The sequence below is a fragment of the Micromesistius poutassou genome (genome assembly GCF_964030765.1).
Source record: "Micromesistius poutassou genome assembly, chromosome: 16".
Classification (NCBI taxonomy): Eukaryota; Metazoa; Chordata; class Actinopteri; order Gadiformes; family Gadidae; genus Micromesistius; species Micromesistius poutassou.
The window spans coordinates 7,153,852-7,173,754 of NC_140286.1; the positions used below are offsets into that span (position 1 = coordinate 7,153,852).

Below are 19,903 nucleotides of genomic sequence, written 5' to 3' on the forward strand. Positions count from 1 at the left end.
GAGGGAAAAGGCGTGTCATTATTGCTCGGAATGATGAAAAGGAAAACTTTTATTTTTGATAGTTTCATGCCGTCGGCACGGAAACCGGCTCATCGCTGAAATCCAATGGGCTCCGCATCCTGCCCTTATCACCTGCCCCACCAGGGATAACTGGACCCGGTGCAAGGCTACATTTAGTGCACTATTTAGGATACGAGTAAAGGAGGAATCCGGGCACTGATTGTTTACCGGAAGAGCGTAGACGAACGTTTAGCAGTACCATGAACAAGCAGAGACGCTGGTGTTGGACGCTTTCCCTGTGACCCTTCATTTGCCTAAATAACCTGCATTGGCCCGAGTGCATCTATTGGACGAGGTTATGGTGCGGAAATAACTGTGCATCAGTACTTAGTTTATGGTGCATTATAACCCCCCGGGGCCCATGCTATCGGGCACAAGTGGACCCACGTGAACAGAGGAAGAGTGTGCGTGGTTCTCTCCAAAGTGGGACTTTACATTTGTAACTCATTCAGATCCTTCAACCCCCCCCCCCCGTAACAGTGAACCTACACCAAAACTAGACACTCGACAACTATGTCACCCATACAAAGTGAACAGTGAATGTTCGGCTAACTGAACAAACAGAGCGATAGTGAGATGAATCGCGTCGTCAGGGAAGCAGAGATTCCCTTGCTTCTTGAGGAGCGGGGGGGACAACACCATCCACCAAAAACGACAACAGCAGAAACAATTAACCTAGGTTAATTAGATTTGCTTTGTTTCTGCTCTTAGTCTCAGCGCCGTAGGCCTGGGCTCTCTTTTAGTGGGACTATAAAAAGGGAGAGAAAGCGGGTACTGCGTCATTTTCAACGTGTTGGCTACATCGGGTTTAAAGAGGTCCCTCACATCCCTTTAGCTTTCCTCCTTTCATACATAAACATTTCTGTGTTCTACAGAATTTACAGTAGAATAATTGACTCCGCAAACTTGGAATGGGCTCGGAATTGGTATCGAGTTAGGAAAGCGGTAATGGTGCATCCCGGGTTTCCGTGAAACAGAAGCTCTATCGAACGACCTCTTATCCCCGTTCATATCGATATCTCTTCACCCCCTCTTCAGGTTACTACTTAAGAGAAATTCCCATGGCGGCCAAGGTGAAGGTGAGTGGAACGACATGGTGTGGGTGTGGCTTACTTCTGGCCCCGCCCCCAGCAGGCGTGGTCTATCGGGTGGTAGTTGGGCCGGGACGGGTCAAAGTCTTTCTGCCCTGGAGTCGTGTCCCTGCCGAAAGAAAACAACGAAATGCAACATGAAATCGGGAGTGTGGTTTCCGCCAGGTGGAACTGTGTGTGTCTGCATCTTCCACAGGGAGAGGAAGAACAGACAGAGGAAGGTTCTTTAAGAGAGTCAAAACCCCTGAGTGACTTTGCGAAAGAGCAGCGCCGGCAGGGCCCCATGATTCGTCAGCATACTGATAATATCCGACCAATAAAGGAAAACATCATTAAGTCACAGCAATGCCTTTCCCCTCTGCAACTTGTTTGAGTTGATGTGCTTTGCACTGGAGCATGATGGAAAGTTAAATGAGGTGAGTGTGTCTGAAAAGGACACACTGACAGCGTGCCGGCATCCCTTCAAGGTGCTCTTTCAGCCAAGCAAACTAAATATTTTATGTCATGCAATTTGCTGCAATGGCGTATGAGCCGTGTTTTTACGAGTCGACGGTATGCCACCGATAGGCCTTCACTTCCCACCGTATGTTTGATTTTAAAGGGGAGTCGTTACTTACATGGGAAACATCGTAAAAGGTTGAGTCGTTCGTGTTGCTTCAAGTTATACTCGGATATGCCTTGTCATGTCAAGCCAAACAGAACTATATGTGTATATACCACTTTGTGATGGAGATTTCTGTATTTGTTTTCACTTTGTGGCAATCCTGAAGATTGTGTGTTCAAACTGAAAAGTGTCTATAAAGAGGAACTCTTCTGCGTGTGAGTCGGGTCTATTTCAGTTGGGGGGGGGTGATGTTTTTACCGTCAGCTGAGCTGGTACCTCTTGCCTGTGACTGCTTAAAATTCATATATACACCTTATGCATTTGTCAGGAAATGTTCTAAAAAAACAACACAGGTTTATATAGCATCAGCTCAGTAAGTGACGTTCCTTAGTGTTTTGTAGCTGGAAACTAGCACCTGCCACAGGCAAAGTCGCTACTGAATGCAGTCTACTGTATGCAGTCTACTGTATGCAGTCTACTGTATGCTGTTCAATTCTGGAGGGATGGAAAGTAGGAAAGATGATGCTGGAGTGCCGTGATCACAAGCCAAAGCATACAAAGAAAACACCATTAAAGAACATCATGTTTAGACCTCTTACAACTCGAGACACGTCTGCCTTAATATGATAAAAATCTTTACAACATCAACGCTATTCTGAAACCGCCCCACCCCCCCCCCCCATTTAGTCTTGAACACAGAATCAAATTCAAAACCATCAGTTACAATCCATGTAGCGGTCGAGAACAATCAGCCAAATTATTGTTCAGTGTTATCAACTCCTTATCTGAGCTCAGAGTGCTACAACAAAATTGATTTTTTTCCAGCTTGAAAAGGTGTGAAAATTGAACCGAGGTGAAATTGCAGAGAAGTATGGCAGGAGAACGCGGAAGAAAGAAGAGAATGGCTTCCAGCCAAGGTTGCGTTCAATATTTTTTGAAAAACCCCTGTTTGATGACCGTATTATTGGTGTGGGGCTACACCCAGGCTTCCCAGATTTAACCTGCTGTAAGCCCCCGGGCGCCCTGATGTTAACCTCCTGCTATTGAACTGGTGATGAAGGGGGGGCCTTCTTGTTGCCTCCTGTCACACTTGAACAACACGATGTGCAACAAGTGCCTTAGTGTCGATTGCATTAATCATTCTGCAGCGCCATCGGAAAATCAATGGCGGCTGGGGGAAGAAGAAAAAGGACTGACGTTGGAGGGATAGCGAAAAGGAAAGAGCAAACACGGAATTACATATATCACCCTGCGATATCACTGAACCTGTGACATGCTGGGGAATGGGGTCACGGCTGTGTTGGAGTCGAGGTAGCTCTCGCTTTGCTGACTCGTGGACGGGTGGGAGAAAAAAATGAGGGGGGGGGGGGGGGGGGGGGGAGGGAGGGGGGGGTGGAGGGGGGCTTTATACAGGACCGGGAGTGGAAATGTCATGTCAGCGGGTCGTCATCAAAAACGGTTCAGGTTTATTATAGCGAGTATGGATTGGATTTGCCTGTAGAAAAATGAATATGGGGGGGGTGTTTTTTTTTTTGCAAACTTGTGAATATTAAATTACTTTTATAGTGAATGTTGTGATCATGGAAAATCCTTCGACCCACTGTCCACGAGGTCGTGTTACGGTGGCACAACATTACAGACACATTCACAAAGAACATTGTGATGTGTCCATCTGCTTAAACTCCACCACCCTGTGCCTGATTAACCGCACACAATATCGACACAATTTGTTCAAACACATGGTGCCCTTCCTGGCCTGAGCACCTATACTAAATATCACAAGGATAGAGAGACAGACGGACGGACGGACAGACAGGGTAGAAACTAGACCTAGTTCAGTGTCAGGGATCAGAGGGGTGCAGTGAGACTCAAAAAAGACGCCCGCTTTACCCTTTCTTATCTTTGGTCTCCTCCACTGCGGCCTTCTCTCCCCCTTTCTTCTTCACATCCCCCACCTCCCCCTTTTCTCCGTTGCTCTTTTCCTCCACCTTCTCCACCTTGACCGCCGCTTTCCTGGGTGCTGCGGGAAACATCAAAACGGAAAGAAAAATAAACAAAAACACCAAAAATGTGGTTGTGTTGCCGGTGCATGTCGGTGTGTTGTAAGGGTGTGAGTGCCATCTGTTCTAAAGTGTAGCCTGATTCTGGAAACGGACACGCACACATAAAACGGACACCCACACACACGGACACCGTTTGTCCCGCACAAACACACACACACAGACACGCAAAACAAACAGCAACACACACGCAGTGTGTCCAGATGTGTGCACCCGTGCAGGAAAATGCTAATTCCGCTGGCTTACCAAAGAAACTGCTGATGGCAGCTTTCTTGGCCAAGTCCTTATCTCCTCCCTGTTCTTTCGCCTCCTTCCGCTCCTTGGCTGCTTGACTCCGTGGGCTCTTGGCCTTGTCCTTTTCAGCCACTCGCTCCTCCTCCTCCTCCTCCTCCTCTTCCTCCCTGTTCTTCTTCTGCGTTGTCGTCTTCGTTTTCTTCTTCTTTTGCTGCTTGGTGTCGGCGGGCCCTTTCTCATCCCCGGCCCTCTTTTCATCCTTCGCTCCATTTGCCCTTTCTTCCACACCCGCTCTCTTCCCCTCCACCTCCTCCTCCTCCTCCTCCTCTTCATGCTGCTCGTTCTCCTCCTTCTTCACCTCCACTCCTTTCCTCTTTTCAGCCGCCAGCTCACCCTTTTCTCCCGAGCCGTCCCGCGCCGGCACATCCGTTTCAGTCGCTGCCTTCCCCTCGTTCTTTTCTTCCGCCACGGCCTCCACCTCCATCGCCTCATCACCTTTCCCTGCACGGCGAAGGGGTGGGGGGGGTGGTGGAGTGGAGACATTGTAAAAAAAAAAAAAAAAAAAAAAGGGAAGAAAAAGCACGAGGAAGATAAATGCCAGGAGCCTCACAAAAAGGGCAGCATTGAGGGGCTTTGCCTTTCTCTACGCCCGTTTGTGGCAGGAAGCGAAAGCGAGTGGATGTTGTATAAAGATGGCTACGCCGGATAACCGCTGGGCCTTCACTCATTAAATGCGTCTTGTCGCTTTCTAGGGGTGTTTTTTTTTTTTTTGTTCGACGGGGCAAGCGGGTGCCGCTGCAGATCAAGAGGGGCTGGGTGGGAGGGGGCGGGAAGGGGGGTAGGAGGGGGCGGGGGCGAAACAAATAAAAGTGCAGGCGCTGAGAATTTTGGCTTTTAGAGCTTGGTCAACGGCGTATTGCCATAACAAACCCACACGCGCGCACATACACACACGCTAACACAGCAGGATGTGAGAATTTTGTTCTGTCCAGGAATAACAAATGAATAATAAAAAATACGCGGGGAGGGGAGAAAAAGAGCTTGAGTTAATTAAGCAGCATGTCACCATGCAATATATATACGTATGTTTATGGTAATTTGTTAATTTGCCTTAATTAAATTCAGAATTTGCATACATTTACAATCATTAATTCGGCCATAAATCAGCCTATTTTTCATTTTTTTTTTCCAATATAGCTTGCCATAATTCCACAAGAACAACCGTCAGAGGAGAGTCCCGGCTAGGAACAAATATGAACGTCAAGATAAGAATATGATTGCAACAATATCCCGATTCGGCCCAAATATGGACCAGAGTCAACATGACTGAACGGGGCTCGCCACTCACCGCCGGCGCCGAGAGACGGGCTCTCCACACGGGGCCTCTTGCTGCGCTGTGTCATGGGCCCCTCGCTGCTCCGCTCCAGTTGCTCCTCCGGGGCCCCGGTTACCGGGGCCGTCACCGCCGCCTCCGGGCCCCCCAGTGGGCTGCCGCTCTCATTCAGCTTCCGCTTGGGGAACATCTTCCTCGCTACACACACACGATAATTAATAACGGACGTTAATTAAAAAAAAGGTGCTGTAAGTAAGATTTGAGAGTTGCAATTAGAATAGAGCCGGATTTTGAGCCTGGATGACGAAAAAAAAAACCTCCCCGCGTTGAAGTGTTGCATTTCATACACCTGTGCTTGACGGGCAAGCTGGCGTCCCCGAACCAATCAGGTTAGGGATGCCGTGATTGGTCGGAAATAAGCCGGGAGCGGTCTTAAATCTAAATGAGCTGATAAAGAGTACAGAGCATCTCACCTGATAACAGCCGACAGTGTGTCACTTCTAACAAATGAACCTTGAATAATATCAAACCTAACCCGCAGCGCCTTTCAAATGACAAAAGATTAGGAATGGGTATGCACCGATTGGATTGCAATTTGGATAATGGTCAGGGAACTGGGAGGATTATGCAGAGCTTGGTAATAGGTATTGCGGATGGCCCTGGTGAAGCAATCTACACTGGTATTTACCGTGTATGCTCTAACAGGCGAGTGTACGCTTAATTCCCGGCTCCTCATAATTATTGAATCCAATGGCTCCTTTACAAGTGAACAAATTAAGGGATTACGAAGCAAAGGAGTGTGTGTGTGTGTGTGTGTGTGTGTGTGTGTGTGTGTGGGGAAATGTATCGGTCGCACAGAGCGCAGTGCTGTAATTAAAAATAGGCACGACTCCTCACTCATTGCACAAGTAGGGCAAGAGAAAGGGGAGGGAGAGAGAGAGAGAGCGAGAGCGAGAGCGAGAGCGAGAGACAGAGGGAGAGCCAGAGGGAGAGCCAGAGAGAGAGACAGAGAGAGAGACAGAGGGAGAGAAAAACTGCATAACCAGGAGCTACTTTGCTAATGAAAACACTCCTATCCAGGAAAACGTTCCACTGCAAAGCAACCCAAGATGCTGATGTAATGTCCATCGTTATTTTGTGCGCCGCTGGTGCACAGCGGCAGATTCCTTTCCGTTGGGCTTAGTGGCACATAAGCCCAAAAAACAAACACAAACACACACACACGTGAAGGATTTAAGTAATTAGATAGGTTAATTATAACAATCGAGATTAGGTCATCATATGGAACTAAACCGTATCTCACATCCACATACCAACATTGTGAAAGGCTATTCATCAGGATTTAGTGCAACACGGTTCGTCGGCTCCTCCCCGTTACACGGTGCTGTTGTTGTTACCCGGGCACCGTATTAACAATACATGTTGATATGAAAGGCAGCAGTCGCCGCTGACTCCGTCCCGGAGTCATTAAGTTCACGCAGCTACACTATGTGAAACATTTAAAATGAGGTTGGAAGAGAAAATTCATTAGATCAATCACAAGGCCCGGTGGTGACGTTTAATCTCGTGAAATGATATCAATACACATCTCGACCGACGCACAATGGCCGCCTAATTCAAGTTAAATTCAATTTAGCGTCTCGTCTTGGTGGGGCACGCACAACGCAGTGTTATTAAGCGATACTCGTGTTTTGGCGCGGCAACATTATAGTAAACGGAGGTCTTGCACCGCGGGCTGAACCCCCCCCCCCCACCCTGCAGAGTCGGGGGAGCAGGGGTGCGGCGTGACTAGATTACAAGCGTTCCCTCAAACCAGGTAAATAAAATGTAACAAAAAAATAAAAAGACGGCCAAGTGGACGCTGTGAATAATGAATGGATCCGGTGTGGCCCGGTTCACCGGATCTACGCGGGGATCGCCGGCCGGTAATTACAAAACAAAACAAACAATATATACTGTATATACACACATGTGTAGAGGGGAAAGAGGTACAACGAAAGACAGACGGACAGACAAAAAGAAAGAGACAGACGGACAGAAAAAAGAAAGACACAGAAAAAGAAAGACAGACAGATGGACAGAAAAAAGAAAGACAGACACAGAAAAAGAAAGACAGACAGACGTGAAGGAACTCAAAAAAGGGTGAGACAAAGCGCATGCAGCTGGTAACAATGGGCACCCACCGGTTTTGCGCTTGGGGATCCCAGAGGGAGAGATGGAGGTGGGGGTCCCCGGGGTGCCCGAGGAGGCGGGGGTTGCCGGGGTGATGGGCGTGGCCGGGGTGGCGGGGGCTGGAGATGGAGAGAGGGGGGTGGGCACTGCCTTGAAAGCCTCATCCTAGACCGGGGGAGAGAAAGCGTTCTGAGTTAAGGAGTTCACCCATCACTGCATCTTTTAAACCATAGAATGCATTGAGGCTGGTTTCAGGATAAGGCTATAAATAGCGTAAGTACCCAAAGAGTTTGCTTTATTTATAAAATAAATTCTTCCATGGAGCACAGTGCAGGGGGGTAGTACATTGTTAATGTCCGCTGGGAAAGTGAAGGGTTTGTAGATAAAGTGTACGGTTTCACCTCCTAAAAACCGTTTGGAAAGGGGATGCTCGACACTATCCAAAGCAAACAAGAGTAGCCTGTCACAGGAAGAAGAAAACCCAGACCAAAAAAGTCTTCCAGGCAATTAGAGTGCACCGATCGGTTGTTAACGCACAGTGCCGCTTCCGCCGCTTGTTTTCCTCCTGCGACTCGGCGCCATCATAATGAATTCCTCGCCTCTAGAGGGCAGGAAGTAAAGAATGAAGCAATCCGATGAACAAACCCACAGCTCAAACACCTCCGTCTCTCTCGCTCCCTCGTGCCGTCTCTCTCTCGCCTTCACCTCTAGCCTCGGCACAAAGAGCCTCGTAGAGTAAACAGACGGTGTCAGGCCCGGGTTGCCCAGTCTAGACATTAACACTGTTTTTCCCTCTTGCTTTTTTTTTTATAAACGTAAAAATAAAAATAAAAAATAAGACAGGGTTATAAGAGCTTGAGATCTCTGCCTAAACCTGACAGGAAGGGTCAGACGGTCAAAATGTTTTCTAACCATCTCATTATAAGCAGCTTGGGTCATATCTCAGTCAGATCTTTTGCAGGCAGCAGCACCACTCCTGCCCCCCCCCCCCCATTTCCCCACCTGCCCCTGCCCCCCCATCTCCCCCTCTCGTCAGAGCGGAGCGGACCGACCAACCAGGCATCAATAACCGTCAGATGCTTCTGTTCTTCTTCCATCAGTATTGGATTAGAGAGACACGTGACAACAGATGACGCCGAGGAGGTGAAATAGCAGCTGGCCTCAGGCGATTAGTCGGTAGAAAGACAAGGAAAGTCTGAGGCGTGGAAACTTTCTCAATTTTCATTTTTTCAACCCTTCAATCACTATGTGCATAACGAGAATAATGAACAGTGGGGTTTTGTACGATGCAAAAGTTGCGACAGCCTGTTGAAGTACAACAGCAAAGAGACGGAGAATTCAACGCTGCGAAGAAGCAAAGACCTATATATTTGAGAGTGCATAATAAGCCGGTTAAAGCGTGTCTATCCTCCTATGTTGCATATATCAGGCGGATTTTTCACCATTTTATTTGTTATTCCAGTTATCATTTATTTATACATTTGCTCCAAAGACTTTCTTAAATAAAGAACGATAAAAACTATAATGATGCCAGTTCTTGCCAAAAAACCTATCGCAGGCTATAATATTTAATGAGGATTTGTTTTTCTTTTACTGTACACGGGTCAGTTTCGAGGGGCGGGTTTTCTGTCGTGCTTGGGCCTCGTCGGACCGCAACTTTTTAGGCCCGATTTATGTTCTACAGGGAGTGAATTTTTGTGAACAACTCATAAATAAGGCTAAAACATAAAACTGTTTATGGTAATTCTGGGCTGTGTGAGCAGGACATCATGGCCTAATAACATCATTTGACAGTGTTCATAAAAGTGATTTGTAAAATGGGGGATCTGTGCTGTTCTAAACATGATTTGCTGTGTGCACAGGAACACGCCGGCCACACCTGGCTAGCTGGAGAAATATCAGTCTAGTAAACTTTGGATTAATAGGTTAGACTTTTGTTGACTGCACACTCATTTTTTGATTAATTATCGAAGGGAACTGTTCAGTAAAAGGTCGCACCTGACAGGTTCACCTGAATGGAACAGAATGGAAAGCAAACACGTGAGTTTTCTTTTCAGCTGTTTCAGCAATTACCATCATGACAGATTAACTGATTGAACTACTGTCCACGCTGACCTAAAATGGATATTGGTTGGACGAAAATGTATAAAAATACGTTAATGGTGTATATCTTTGTGTTTCACATGCAATATTATATTTACACCAATCACTTTTTCAAAATTGCCGTTTCTATTTTAGACACATCGCCTTTAAAAATAAAAAACGTTGACCAAAAAAAAAGATCACCATGTGAGCCTGCTGCCGTAACCGTTAATTTGATGTAAAAACATGGCAGGTGGCATGGTTAGAGGTTTCTTCATTTCAGGGGTCATGAGTGACAACAGCCCCTCAAAGTGCTCCACGGAAATCTTAAATACATCCTACGAAATGTGAATTAAGAGGTGGTGATTTACATTTTGTCTAAAGAAAAGAAATGCTGTTCGCCGGGAGGTATTCAAATTGCTACAGAGTTTTGTGATACAGACCTGCCAACACCCGAAAATGTCAGAATAAGCTGTTAGACAGAGGATTACAAGAATCCGCCTGACCAGTCATAGCTGATGCTTTCCCCTTTCAAATGCAATACTACCTACATCTTCACCTGTGAAGACGAAGCAGGTTACAGAAGGATTACAGGAGGTTTACAGAAGACACCAGACGCTGTACATCATATCCTGTTGAAAGTGCACAGGATGAAGATGGCTTTCAAAAGAAAACTGTAGTTTTCAAAACAGACAGCGGAGCAAGGAGGCTACTGCTGTGCACCGGAAATACCCGGTTATTCCACCGCCCCAATCCGAACATGTAAGATGCATTTTTAAAGACGACTCTGAACAGCGGGAAACCTTCGTGGAGGATGTAATTCTGCGGTCGGACAGAATGGAGTCAGACATCAGAGGGCTCAAGGTAGCACAAGCGTCTGCTCTTGAATGAATGTAAACAGGTGGGAAATAACTCTGAATCAACTTTAAATCAACTTTGAATCAATCAGTCTTTCTTCTCCACAGTGCATCTTGCCCACACACCCAGGAGGTTACAACATCTCAGCACAACAACGTTTCCGTGGCTTTTCGATACGTGGATTCTGATGTTGTGACAGGTAAGTCAATTTACTGTTCTGCTGTAAAGGCTGCATTTAATAAAAAGAAATGCTCTCTCTCGCTCTCTCTCTCTCTCTCTCTAGCATCCTGCGAAACCTATTATGAGACTGTTGGGAGGAGTAACAGGATGAATCAAAAAAGATCAACTGGAGAAGAGGAGGGCAAGGTCACCCAAGTAAAAGGAAGAGACGAGTACGTCAAAACATAATAATCCCGACGTCCTCAGGCTTTTGCAGCATAATTGATGTTTTCAGTGGTATCGTTTCAGTTGTCCCTGTGTTTTGCAGCTGCCCATGGCCAGAGCTTAGTGTTCTTCCAACTGAGGAAGAGGCTGCCATTTAGGAAGAACACAACACTGGATATGATGTCTGAAGAGGAGGACGCCATATTGGATGGAAGGCCAGTATGGGTCAAACGACCTTTAACAAAGAGTTGGATGTGTGGTTCTTCAAAATAGACTGAAATCGGACTCCCAACCCAGCATGCTCAGTCTGCCCCTCTACCCCCCCCCCCCCCCCCCCCCCGTCACCCACCACTCCACCTGTACCTAGGGATGGGGATCGTTAATATTTATTGATATCGATACCTTTATCGATACTCCTTATCGATCCGAGTCTTTATCGATACCACTATCGATACTTTTCTATTATTTGGTGGAAAGACGACGCGACAATATGTTTTTAACAGAACTGGTATTGCTTTTATTGCTTAACAAGTGAGCATAACAAAAACGTTTATAGCCTTCATGTTTTTAGTGATTAGGAAAATATTTAGGAAATAAATAATTGTATTTTAAATTAAATGTCATTTTTAATAAATATTGGCATCAGTAGTTTAATTATATATTCTAAAATGATTAGAGAACTATACAACTGTATTACTCAAGTTTCTCGCCAAAAACTAAATTTCCCTTTTCTTTACGTTACACTTGAATGCATCATGATAACCTAATGGTCGTTTTACTGAGCCAACCTGAACACATCATCACGCAGCACGTCTGAAACTTTATTTACTTTTCAAGCTAATTAGCTTGTATGCTGCCGATTACAACACGGATTTCACAATTGGATTACTATTATATATTAGTATATATATTATATACTACTATATATATATACTATAGATTGATTAGATTTAAGTGCCGTGACGCGACTCAAGGGACACACAATTACGTTACAGGACCTACGGGAGAAAAAAAAAACGACGAGACTCGATAGTGGTATCGATAAGCCCAAACGTTATTGATTTTCGGGTTTTGAAAAAAGTGGAACTGGGTCCTTGATAGAACCGGGTTTCGATCCCCATCCCTACCTGTACCTCTTGTATCCACTGTTGCTTTGCCCACTTTATTTTATATATTGTGTATTGTGTTTAGTTATTGTAGTGTACTGAGCTGAGCTGCATGAAGAGCAGCAAGTTAATTGCCTAGTGCATGTTTTGTACCTCTTTGAATAAAGAGGATTCCGATTCTGAACACAAAACAACCCAGATAATAGTAATTTATTAATATTAGTGATTTATATAGAATTAATAATACATCGGGAGGAACAAGTCATTGTGCCACCAAATCAAGGTAAGTCTTTTGACCTGAAAAAAAAGCCTGTGGAAACGGTGAAATGCAAATGTTACCTTGCAAACGCCCCCAGGGGATTATTCACCATGGCAACTTGTGGCCTAAGGTGTGAAATGCAAATGTATCATTGCAAGCAGCAAGCAGGCGTGGGCCCCCAAACCCGGTACATATACAGTGGCGAATGTCGTCAGACTGAACTCACGCGGTGCGCTTCATAAACCATTTTTAATTAGGCAATATTATAGGAATTAACGAATCATAACAAATTAAGCTGTTGGGAACTCGTTTCGCTCTCCGCGTGCGCGGCGATATGTCCCTAGAACGCACGGTATGTTGTATTTTTATAGCTCTTTATTCCCACAATTTCAGAGATTCTCGCTCCGAACAGCAACAGGGCTGACGTCACCGCAGCCCACTTGGGGGCGGGTCAGGCTCGCTTTGGCCCGACCCCGGAGACTGCCCATCTCGGGACGTGGCTCGACACGTTTAGACTGGTCGTGGGGACTCAAATCAGTGTGGCTGAAGTGCCAGTGGAAAAATGCCACAGGGGTATTCCAGTCCGAGTAAAGGCTCAGTTATGGTTCCACGTCAACGCAATGCAATGACGCAGTCGTGAACCTGTTTTGGTTCCGCGTCGGGTTTTAGTGAGCGGACCACAGCCCTGGCCTCGACGCAAGGTTACAATTTTTGGGAGGCGCACGTCAGGCCCTTACGGTGGACGCAAGGAGGGTCCGCAAGGTCCATAAACCCCCTTGCGTTGCGGCGACGTGGAACTAAGCTTTAACCGTGGACAAAGTCCCGGACATATCAGTTTATCTGTGGACTATCTGGGAGTATTCTGGATCATTCCTTTCTGGATAAACTGCTTTTCACACAGTGAAAAGCAGTTTATCCGGATCATTCCTTTCTGGATAAACTGCTTTTCACACAGTGAAAGCTCATCTACTGTGACGTGTATACCTGGCGTTCACTTACCAGCATGAGACCTCCTTGCTCTGAACATATAATGCCCTTTCATGTATACACTTCATATTTCAACAAATCCTGCGCATATTTGTCTTTAAGTTGCATTCTCAAAGATGGTGATGTTGTACGTCACTATCACCGGTAATACAATGTTGATTGAGCCTATGGCCCAGTGATGAAAGCCCTTGCATTGGAAATGCATTTGAAAAATGAAAACAGAGGAATATCAAGCATGAACTATGAAAGCAACAGTGTGCAACGTGGACGTCTGCACTGTATGTTCTATCAGAGCTTTAAGTCAGCAGTGTCAGTGCGTCCCTACCTTCTCCTTATTGGGCATGGCTTTGTCTTTGGGCGGGGCTTTGTCCTTGGGCGGGGCTTTGTCCTTGGGCGGGGCTTTGTCCTTGGGCGGGGCCTGCTCTTTCACCGTGGGCGTGTCATCGTCATCACTGTCCAGGAGTTGGCGGCTGCGCTTGACAACCTTCTTGACCGGCGAATCAGTTTCCTTGACCCCGTTCTGTGCCTTGAGGGGGCTTTTGACAGGCCTGGGGTCGGAAGCAAACAACCGTTTAAATCTCAAACAAGACCAGAAACATGACTGAAGAACGTGTTGCTATGGGTGACTATATGACCAAATATGCACAAATCTGGAGAAAGAAAATGTTGTGGACCTTATTATTAAACCCTAAAATATCAGCAATCACATACTGTATAATATTTTTGTAAAGTATATAGGGTAGGAAACGTATTCTTTAGCCAATTTCTTTTAGACTTGGGATACTTTTTTGTGCCATTTTCCGTTTTCAAATCGTCATTTATCCCCAACATAGTAGTCATAAGACAAAACTTGATTTACTGTCGTACTCTTTACCACAAGACAGCAACACAGAGGACTAGTTCGACAACTCTGTTTACTTTACACTCTGGTGCCGCCCACGACCAGCGAGGAAGATTCATGACTTACTCTTTTACAGGTTCTTCACGCTTCTTCTTAATATCCTTCTCCTTAATACCCTTCTCCTTGTTCTTGGGTTGGAAGAAGGAGCTGATATGGAGGATGCAAGGAGACGAGCCACCAAACAAAAGCACAATAGTAATTGATCAGGCCATGATGGAGGACATGAACACGCCAAACTTCTAAGAGTATATTTATTTACCATTTAAGAGTAGTGACGATATTGTGTTTCCGAAGGGTACTCTTAACCCTCCGTTTCTCAAATGATCAACTTAACCGTGAGTTCAAATTGTAGTTGTTTTCATTAGTTTGTTCATTTGACAGGGACTGTGTACACATTAACAACTTTTCTGTGTGAGTCACAGATAGCCGTGAAGGCTAGTTTACATCTGCCGTCCCTGAGCAGGTAATGCATTATAATAGCTAATACATTATCTCATATTAGCATTAGCAAGCCTCTGTACCAAACCGAACAATACGCATATGTAGATTCAGCACTGGCTAGTGCTAGTACCTTACTAGCTACATCTTACAATATGCTCATGTCTATATAATATACTCACGCAATGCTTCGCTGCATGTTGCCTTTGAGCTATTGGTGGCTATAATTTAAATTTAGAATAGTTGTATTCAAGGTCCCATAGACAGCAAGTGAATTATTCCGGTGGCTCTGAGTTAATAGGAAGAAAGATAATATATTCCGCGCCAAAAGTAGGACTTGTTTTCTCCCGGGAAAAACCTGGTTGCTGTGATAAATATGATGAAGGGCCAGCGCTACTGCCGCCTGCTGTGTTGGAGTTGTAATGACTGAATGAAAAATGAGTTGGTCCTGATGCTGAGAGATATTTGCGTCCCCATTCCCATAAATGTTTGATCGTGTATATGTGAGTGCATAATTTATTGAAGCGTTTTTATCTCCATAAACCTTGGAACTGAGCGAGAAGACAAGACAAACAGCTGAATAATTAAAGTTGAGAGAATAGCTTTATTTACTCAAACCCAAATGCATGTTGTTAATTGTTTACAAGTGCAATTCCCTGTGACATAATGAAAAGCTATGGTCTAAAAAGACAAATGTTCTCCTCAACATTCTTATACACCTCTTATATGAGAAATGCAATGTTATGTTATATTATTTATAAGGGAGAAAACAACACTGTACAAATACCCTAAGAAGAAAAGAAAAGTTTATGTTTAATATCTTAGAGGAGGCCACTGGCCGTGGAGTCGTTTGGAATCGCCATCCCGTTATCTCACACTCATAATAATAATAATAATAATAATAATAATAATAATAATAATAACAATAATAATCTCCTTGTTTTAATCATTTCTCTGCTCTTCTCCCTAAGCACTTGTTTCCAGTTTCGCTCTCCTTTCCTCCACTTGCGAAGCTCCTCAGATCCCACCCTAGGGTGCTCTTGGCGGGCCAGCCGCCGCCCGGCGACGGAAAGTCGTCGCGAACCGTTGCCACGGCACCCAGGGGAAGACGTAGATCTCTCACAAGGTGGGAACCGGGGAGAGGCGGGGCAGAGTGCGGGGGGGCGTGGCCTTGAAGGGCACGGGCAAACGGGATTGGCTTAGGCAGGCAGTAAGGGTGGAAGAAGGGGTGCGCCATTGGCTGAAGAGCTGTCAAACAAGGACATGGAAGACGTGACACAGAGCACATGTAGGTGTGATATAACTTAACTTATATTTGTGAGATGCTTGATATAAGGGGTTGTATAGATTTGGAGGAGTCTGCCTATATAGGCTACTGCCACACACTATGCATATGGTTGACAATAAGCACCAGTCATAAGAAGTCCAATTAAAAGAGGTAGAAAAGAAAAAAAGAGAAAAAAATTAAAAGTAGGACACAAAAAAATACAACTTTGAAATGAAATCAGGCCAAATGTAAGTACGCCAGAGGGATGTTTATAGGTGCGGCGGTATGAGGCGGGAACCACATACTAGGTAAGATAAGGTTCTGGATAAAATGACTCAGGGTTTGTGTCTAGGTGAGACCACATTGCCAGGTTATTTCATCAACCACGGCCTAAACGGACAATTCTCACAAGATTTTCAAATCTTGCTAACTGGTGAGGGAAAAGTTTTAATTTCCCCCAAAAAACTTTGGTAAGTCTCAAAGTGTGTGTGTGTGGTCTGTGGCCTTTACAGGGAGTGCGTGATATCTTGATGACCTATTCAAATCTCTGGCACATCCCAACGTGCAATAAGGCGCTCTGAATACGAATCTGAAAACGGTATGTGCACATAAATACGGCAAAGACAATAACTATCAACGTGCACTTCACTCGATTTGAACAATGGATTCGGCGCACACATGTTCATGTTGTTGTTGTTGTTGTTGTTGTGGCAGATGGGTTTTCAGCATGGTGGTCACGGCATGTCACGGTGAAAAACTGCGACTGCAGTAGGCCTACCTCTGTCCAGAGGCAGCTCCGCTCCTCGGCGCAGAAGGGAGCCGGTCTCTGAGGAGAAGGGGGGGAAGGAGAGGGGCACCCTGGGGAGCAGCTGAGGGCGGAGGAGGACGAGGAGAGGATGGTGTTCAGGCCCGGGGGCGCGTGGATATGGAATATAGCAGAGAGAAGAAAAACATTGAAATGTACTAATACATTAGTGCGATATTGGTGCCCCGGTGAAAATGTATTATGGGATGGCCCGGATGGGGTCAGTGTAAATCCGGGGTGACATACCAAACAGGATTCTCTTCATTTCATAGAGAGAGGGCTCTTTTTTTTCCCCCCAGTCTGTCTACCAAACAGCAGATCTATCTTTTGTCCAAAAATGACGTAGTTCCACACAGAGCTTCCCTTTGGCTGTAGTGAGCGGTCTTGTGATTCATTTATCTAAGTATTCATCTGATGGACTCAAAACCCAGGTCTCCTGTTGGTACAATTCAATTCAAACGCAGTACGGTTTCCAGCCTCAAAGGGTTTTCCTTTTTCCTGGTCAAAGTGTGTGAGTGCGGCGGAGTGGAAGCATGGTCTACCGTTGCATTTCAAGCATACACTGCCCCCCCCTGTAGAGGCTGGCGAATGCATGTAGGCTAACACATGGCTGCTAAGTAAGCAGAAAAGACGGACAGACAGAGAAAGAGATGGGGGGGGAGAGATTGGACAGAGTTGGAGAGAGAGAGGGATAGGGGAGAGAGAGAGGGGGGGAGAAGAGGAAGAGAGATGAGGAGAGAGGGGGAGAGAGAGATGGAGAGGGAGGGGGGAGGGAGAGAGCGAGATCCTCTGTTTAAATCTGCCTCGTCAGAACAAAGGAGAATGAAAGGAGATTTGAGTGGATGCCTGGAGCTGATTAATGAGAGGAGGCTCAAGACGACTTCTGCAATCATTTCACTTGTGATCAAGAAGTGTCTCCCGTTGTTGTTTAGTACGGCGGCAGACTGTTTTGCACTGTCTCTCTTTGACTTTGACTCTCTGCCACAGGAAAGAGCCGCCATCTGTAATAGAGAGGCGCCGGCTTCCATCAAATCACCGTACAAGTGCTTAAACCGAGGAACAGCCGTAGTCAGGATAACACTTGGGGCTGGGGGCTTGTTTTCTGTTCAAATCGTTCATCACCATTATTCTACCTAATTGTTCTACCCTGAGAGCTGCCGTGCCACAGACACACAGGAGACAGGAACACATGAAGTGCGCTTGGGGAAATGACCTGGTGGCACGTGGGGAAGCCAGGGTAGTTGACCAGGATGAGCTTGCTGAAGTTAAACTTGTAGGTGAAGCGTTTGCCTTTGGTCTTGTGCAGGATTCTCTTGTTGTAGTAGTACCTGGAATATAGCCAACAGAGGTTACGGAATAGTGTTACCTTCTTGTGTGTGTGTGTGTGTGTGTCTGTGGGGTTGTGTGTGTGTGTGTGTGTGTGCGTGTGTCTGTGTGAACCATGCTTACAAAAGGTGCTCTGGGTGCATTTGTGGGGATTAAATGAAAGGATTACATACATTCACACATCCATTACATTGGTGGGTGTGTGTGGGTGTATTTTATTGGAACTCTATGTGTGTGTGTGTGTGTGTGTGTGTGTGTGTGTGTGTGTGTGTATGTGTATGTGTGTGTGTGTGTGTGTGTGTGTGTGTGTGCTTGTGCAATTGTGAGTGTGTGTGTGTGTGTGTGTGTGTGTGTGTGTGTGTTTGCTCATGCAATTGTGAGTGTGAGTGTGTGTGTGTGTGTGTGTGTGTGTGTGTGTGTGTGTGGGCCCTTCACCTTAGAGCGCGGCTCAGCTTGTCGTAGTTCATGTGCGGCTTCCCCTTCCTCTCGCCCCACAGACGGGCCAGGGTCTCGGGGTCCCGGATAACAAACTCCCCCCACTCGCTGCCCCAGCCGATGGCCCCGTCCGAGCCCCGCCCCAGCAGCTCCAGCAGGAAGTGCCACAGCTGCACCTGCCTGGAGCCTGGCGACCAGGCAGGCTTGTACGCCCAATCAGGAAACAGCACTGCTGAGAGAACCAGGAAGTTATGTGCAAACCTTGAGGTGTGTGGATTAAATATGTATTGCATACACCTATGTTTAATAGCTTTAATCGTTTAATCGTTCATCCAATCAAATTGCAGCCAACCTCAAGAAAGAAGAAAATATAATGACACATCTAAGCCTACACAAACTTCAACAAATGCTTTAACGCACACAAAATCCATAAAGATACACATACAAAACTATACAAATGTGGTCACCAATGTACACCTGAAAGCACACTTACTTCTACTCCAGTACGGAGAGGAGAGGGGGGCCACAGAGGGAGTGCAGCCACATTGCATCTGCAGTACCAAAGAAGAAGATTAAGAAGATAATTGCAAACTAATTAAATGGCCTCTCCATTAAAGAGTAAATGCTCAGATCAAACCACAGAGGTTGTGTCAAACATAGGGAATGTAATCACTGCTGCTTCTAATAAAAACAGCAATTTCACAACCTCTGATCCAAATGAATACCAGCAGGAGACATCACTGCTATTGCTTGTTGTAGGGCAAAGTCATTTTACATCTTTCACCAATTTCGACCAATCAGAGAAAGGCTATTGCGGTAACGAGTATCAACAGAGTTGGTGCTGTTTCTGCAGTTTTGTTAAAGGCTGGTTACTCTTTAAATTCCAGTTTTGCCCTGAAGCAATCAGAAGCCTATAAAAGGTATGTTTATTTTTGTACCGACACTAAAATAAAGATGGAGCTGATTATGCAACTTTTTGCTTTGAACTTAATTAACTTTTTCACTTTCATATTGGCAAGTTCCAATTCGTACATAATAATAAATCAGAAATTAATTGAGGAAAGAAAATAAATATTTTGAAACCACTACCACTGGAGATGGTTATCCTGAGCCATTAATTTAATACACACCTTGGTTCTTAATATCCTCACATGCTCAAACATACATTGATCATTTCACCTCAAAGCCAACTCACCGTCCTAGTCCTGGTAAGGCTCAAAACACTAACCATACACATTCACACACACACATGCTCTCACACACACGCACGCACAAACACACACACAACACACAACACACTTTAACCATCTCCTCCAAACGCACAACCAGAAACACAGTTTGGTGTGGTTCCTTGCTATCAATTATGACCAAAAAAGGATCTGTGTACTGTTTCTTTTTGTTTCATTTTATCGCTGGTGTTTCCCCAGCATAATAATGTACAGTTTAAACTGAGAGCCTCTGCTAAAGGAGCGGGGTTATCGAATAAAAAGCACAATTAGTC

General features: G+C 45.5%; 2 protein-coding genes across 2 annotated transcripts in view; both read right to left on the bottom strand.

Annotated features, from left to right (window-relative positions):
• The window catches only part of lig1 (ligase I, DNA, ATP-dependent), a 34,375-nt gene extending 19,485 nt beyond the window's left edge, over positions 1-14,890 (bottom strand). Inside the window, exons 1-8 of the mRNA XM_084481188.1 lie at positions 14,752-14,890; positions 14,198-14,278; positions 13,556-13,778; positions 7,566-7,719; positions 5,398-5,580; positions 4,062-4,550; positions 3,646-3,775; positions 1,174-1,260 (exon numbers count right to left, since the gene is read on the bottom strand). Of these exons, the coding sequence (XP_084337314.1) occupies positions 1,174-1,260; positions 3,646-3,775; positions 4,062-4,550; positions 5,398-5,580; positions 7,566-7,719; positions 13,556-13,778; positions 14,198-14,278; positions 14,752-14,768 (1,364 nt within the window). The 5' untranslated portion in view covers positions 14,769-14,890. The remainder of the gene's footprint in view (positions 1-1,173; positions 1,261-3,645; positions 3,776-4,061; positions 4,551-5,397; positions 5,581-7,565; positions 7,720-13,555; positions 13,779-14,197; positions 14,279-14,751) is intronic.
• Positions 14,891-15,515: 625 nt separating this feature from the next.
• Positions 15,516-18,953, bottom strand: LOC311361297 (ETS domain-containing transcription factor ERF; the record flags this gene model as incomplete). Its single annotated transcript, XM_084481472.1, has 5 exons — positions 15,516-15,817; positions 16,615-16,705; positions 17,855-17,969; positions 18,403-18,631; positions 18,896-18,953. 5 exons carry the CDS (start codon positions 18,951-18,953, stop codon positions 15,516-15,518), a joined length of 795 nt encoding a protein of 264 aa, XP_084337598.1.
• Between the last annotated feature and the right edge of the window lie 950 nt (positions 18,954-19,903).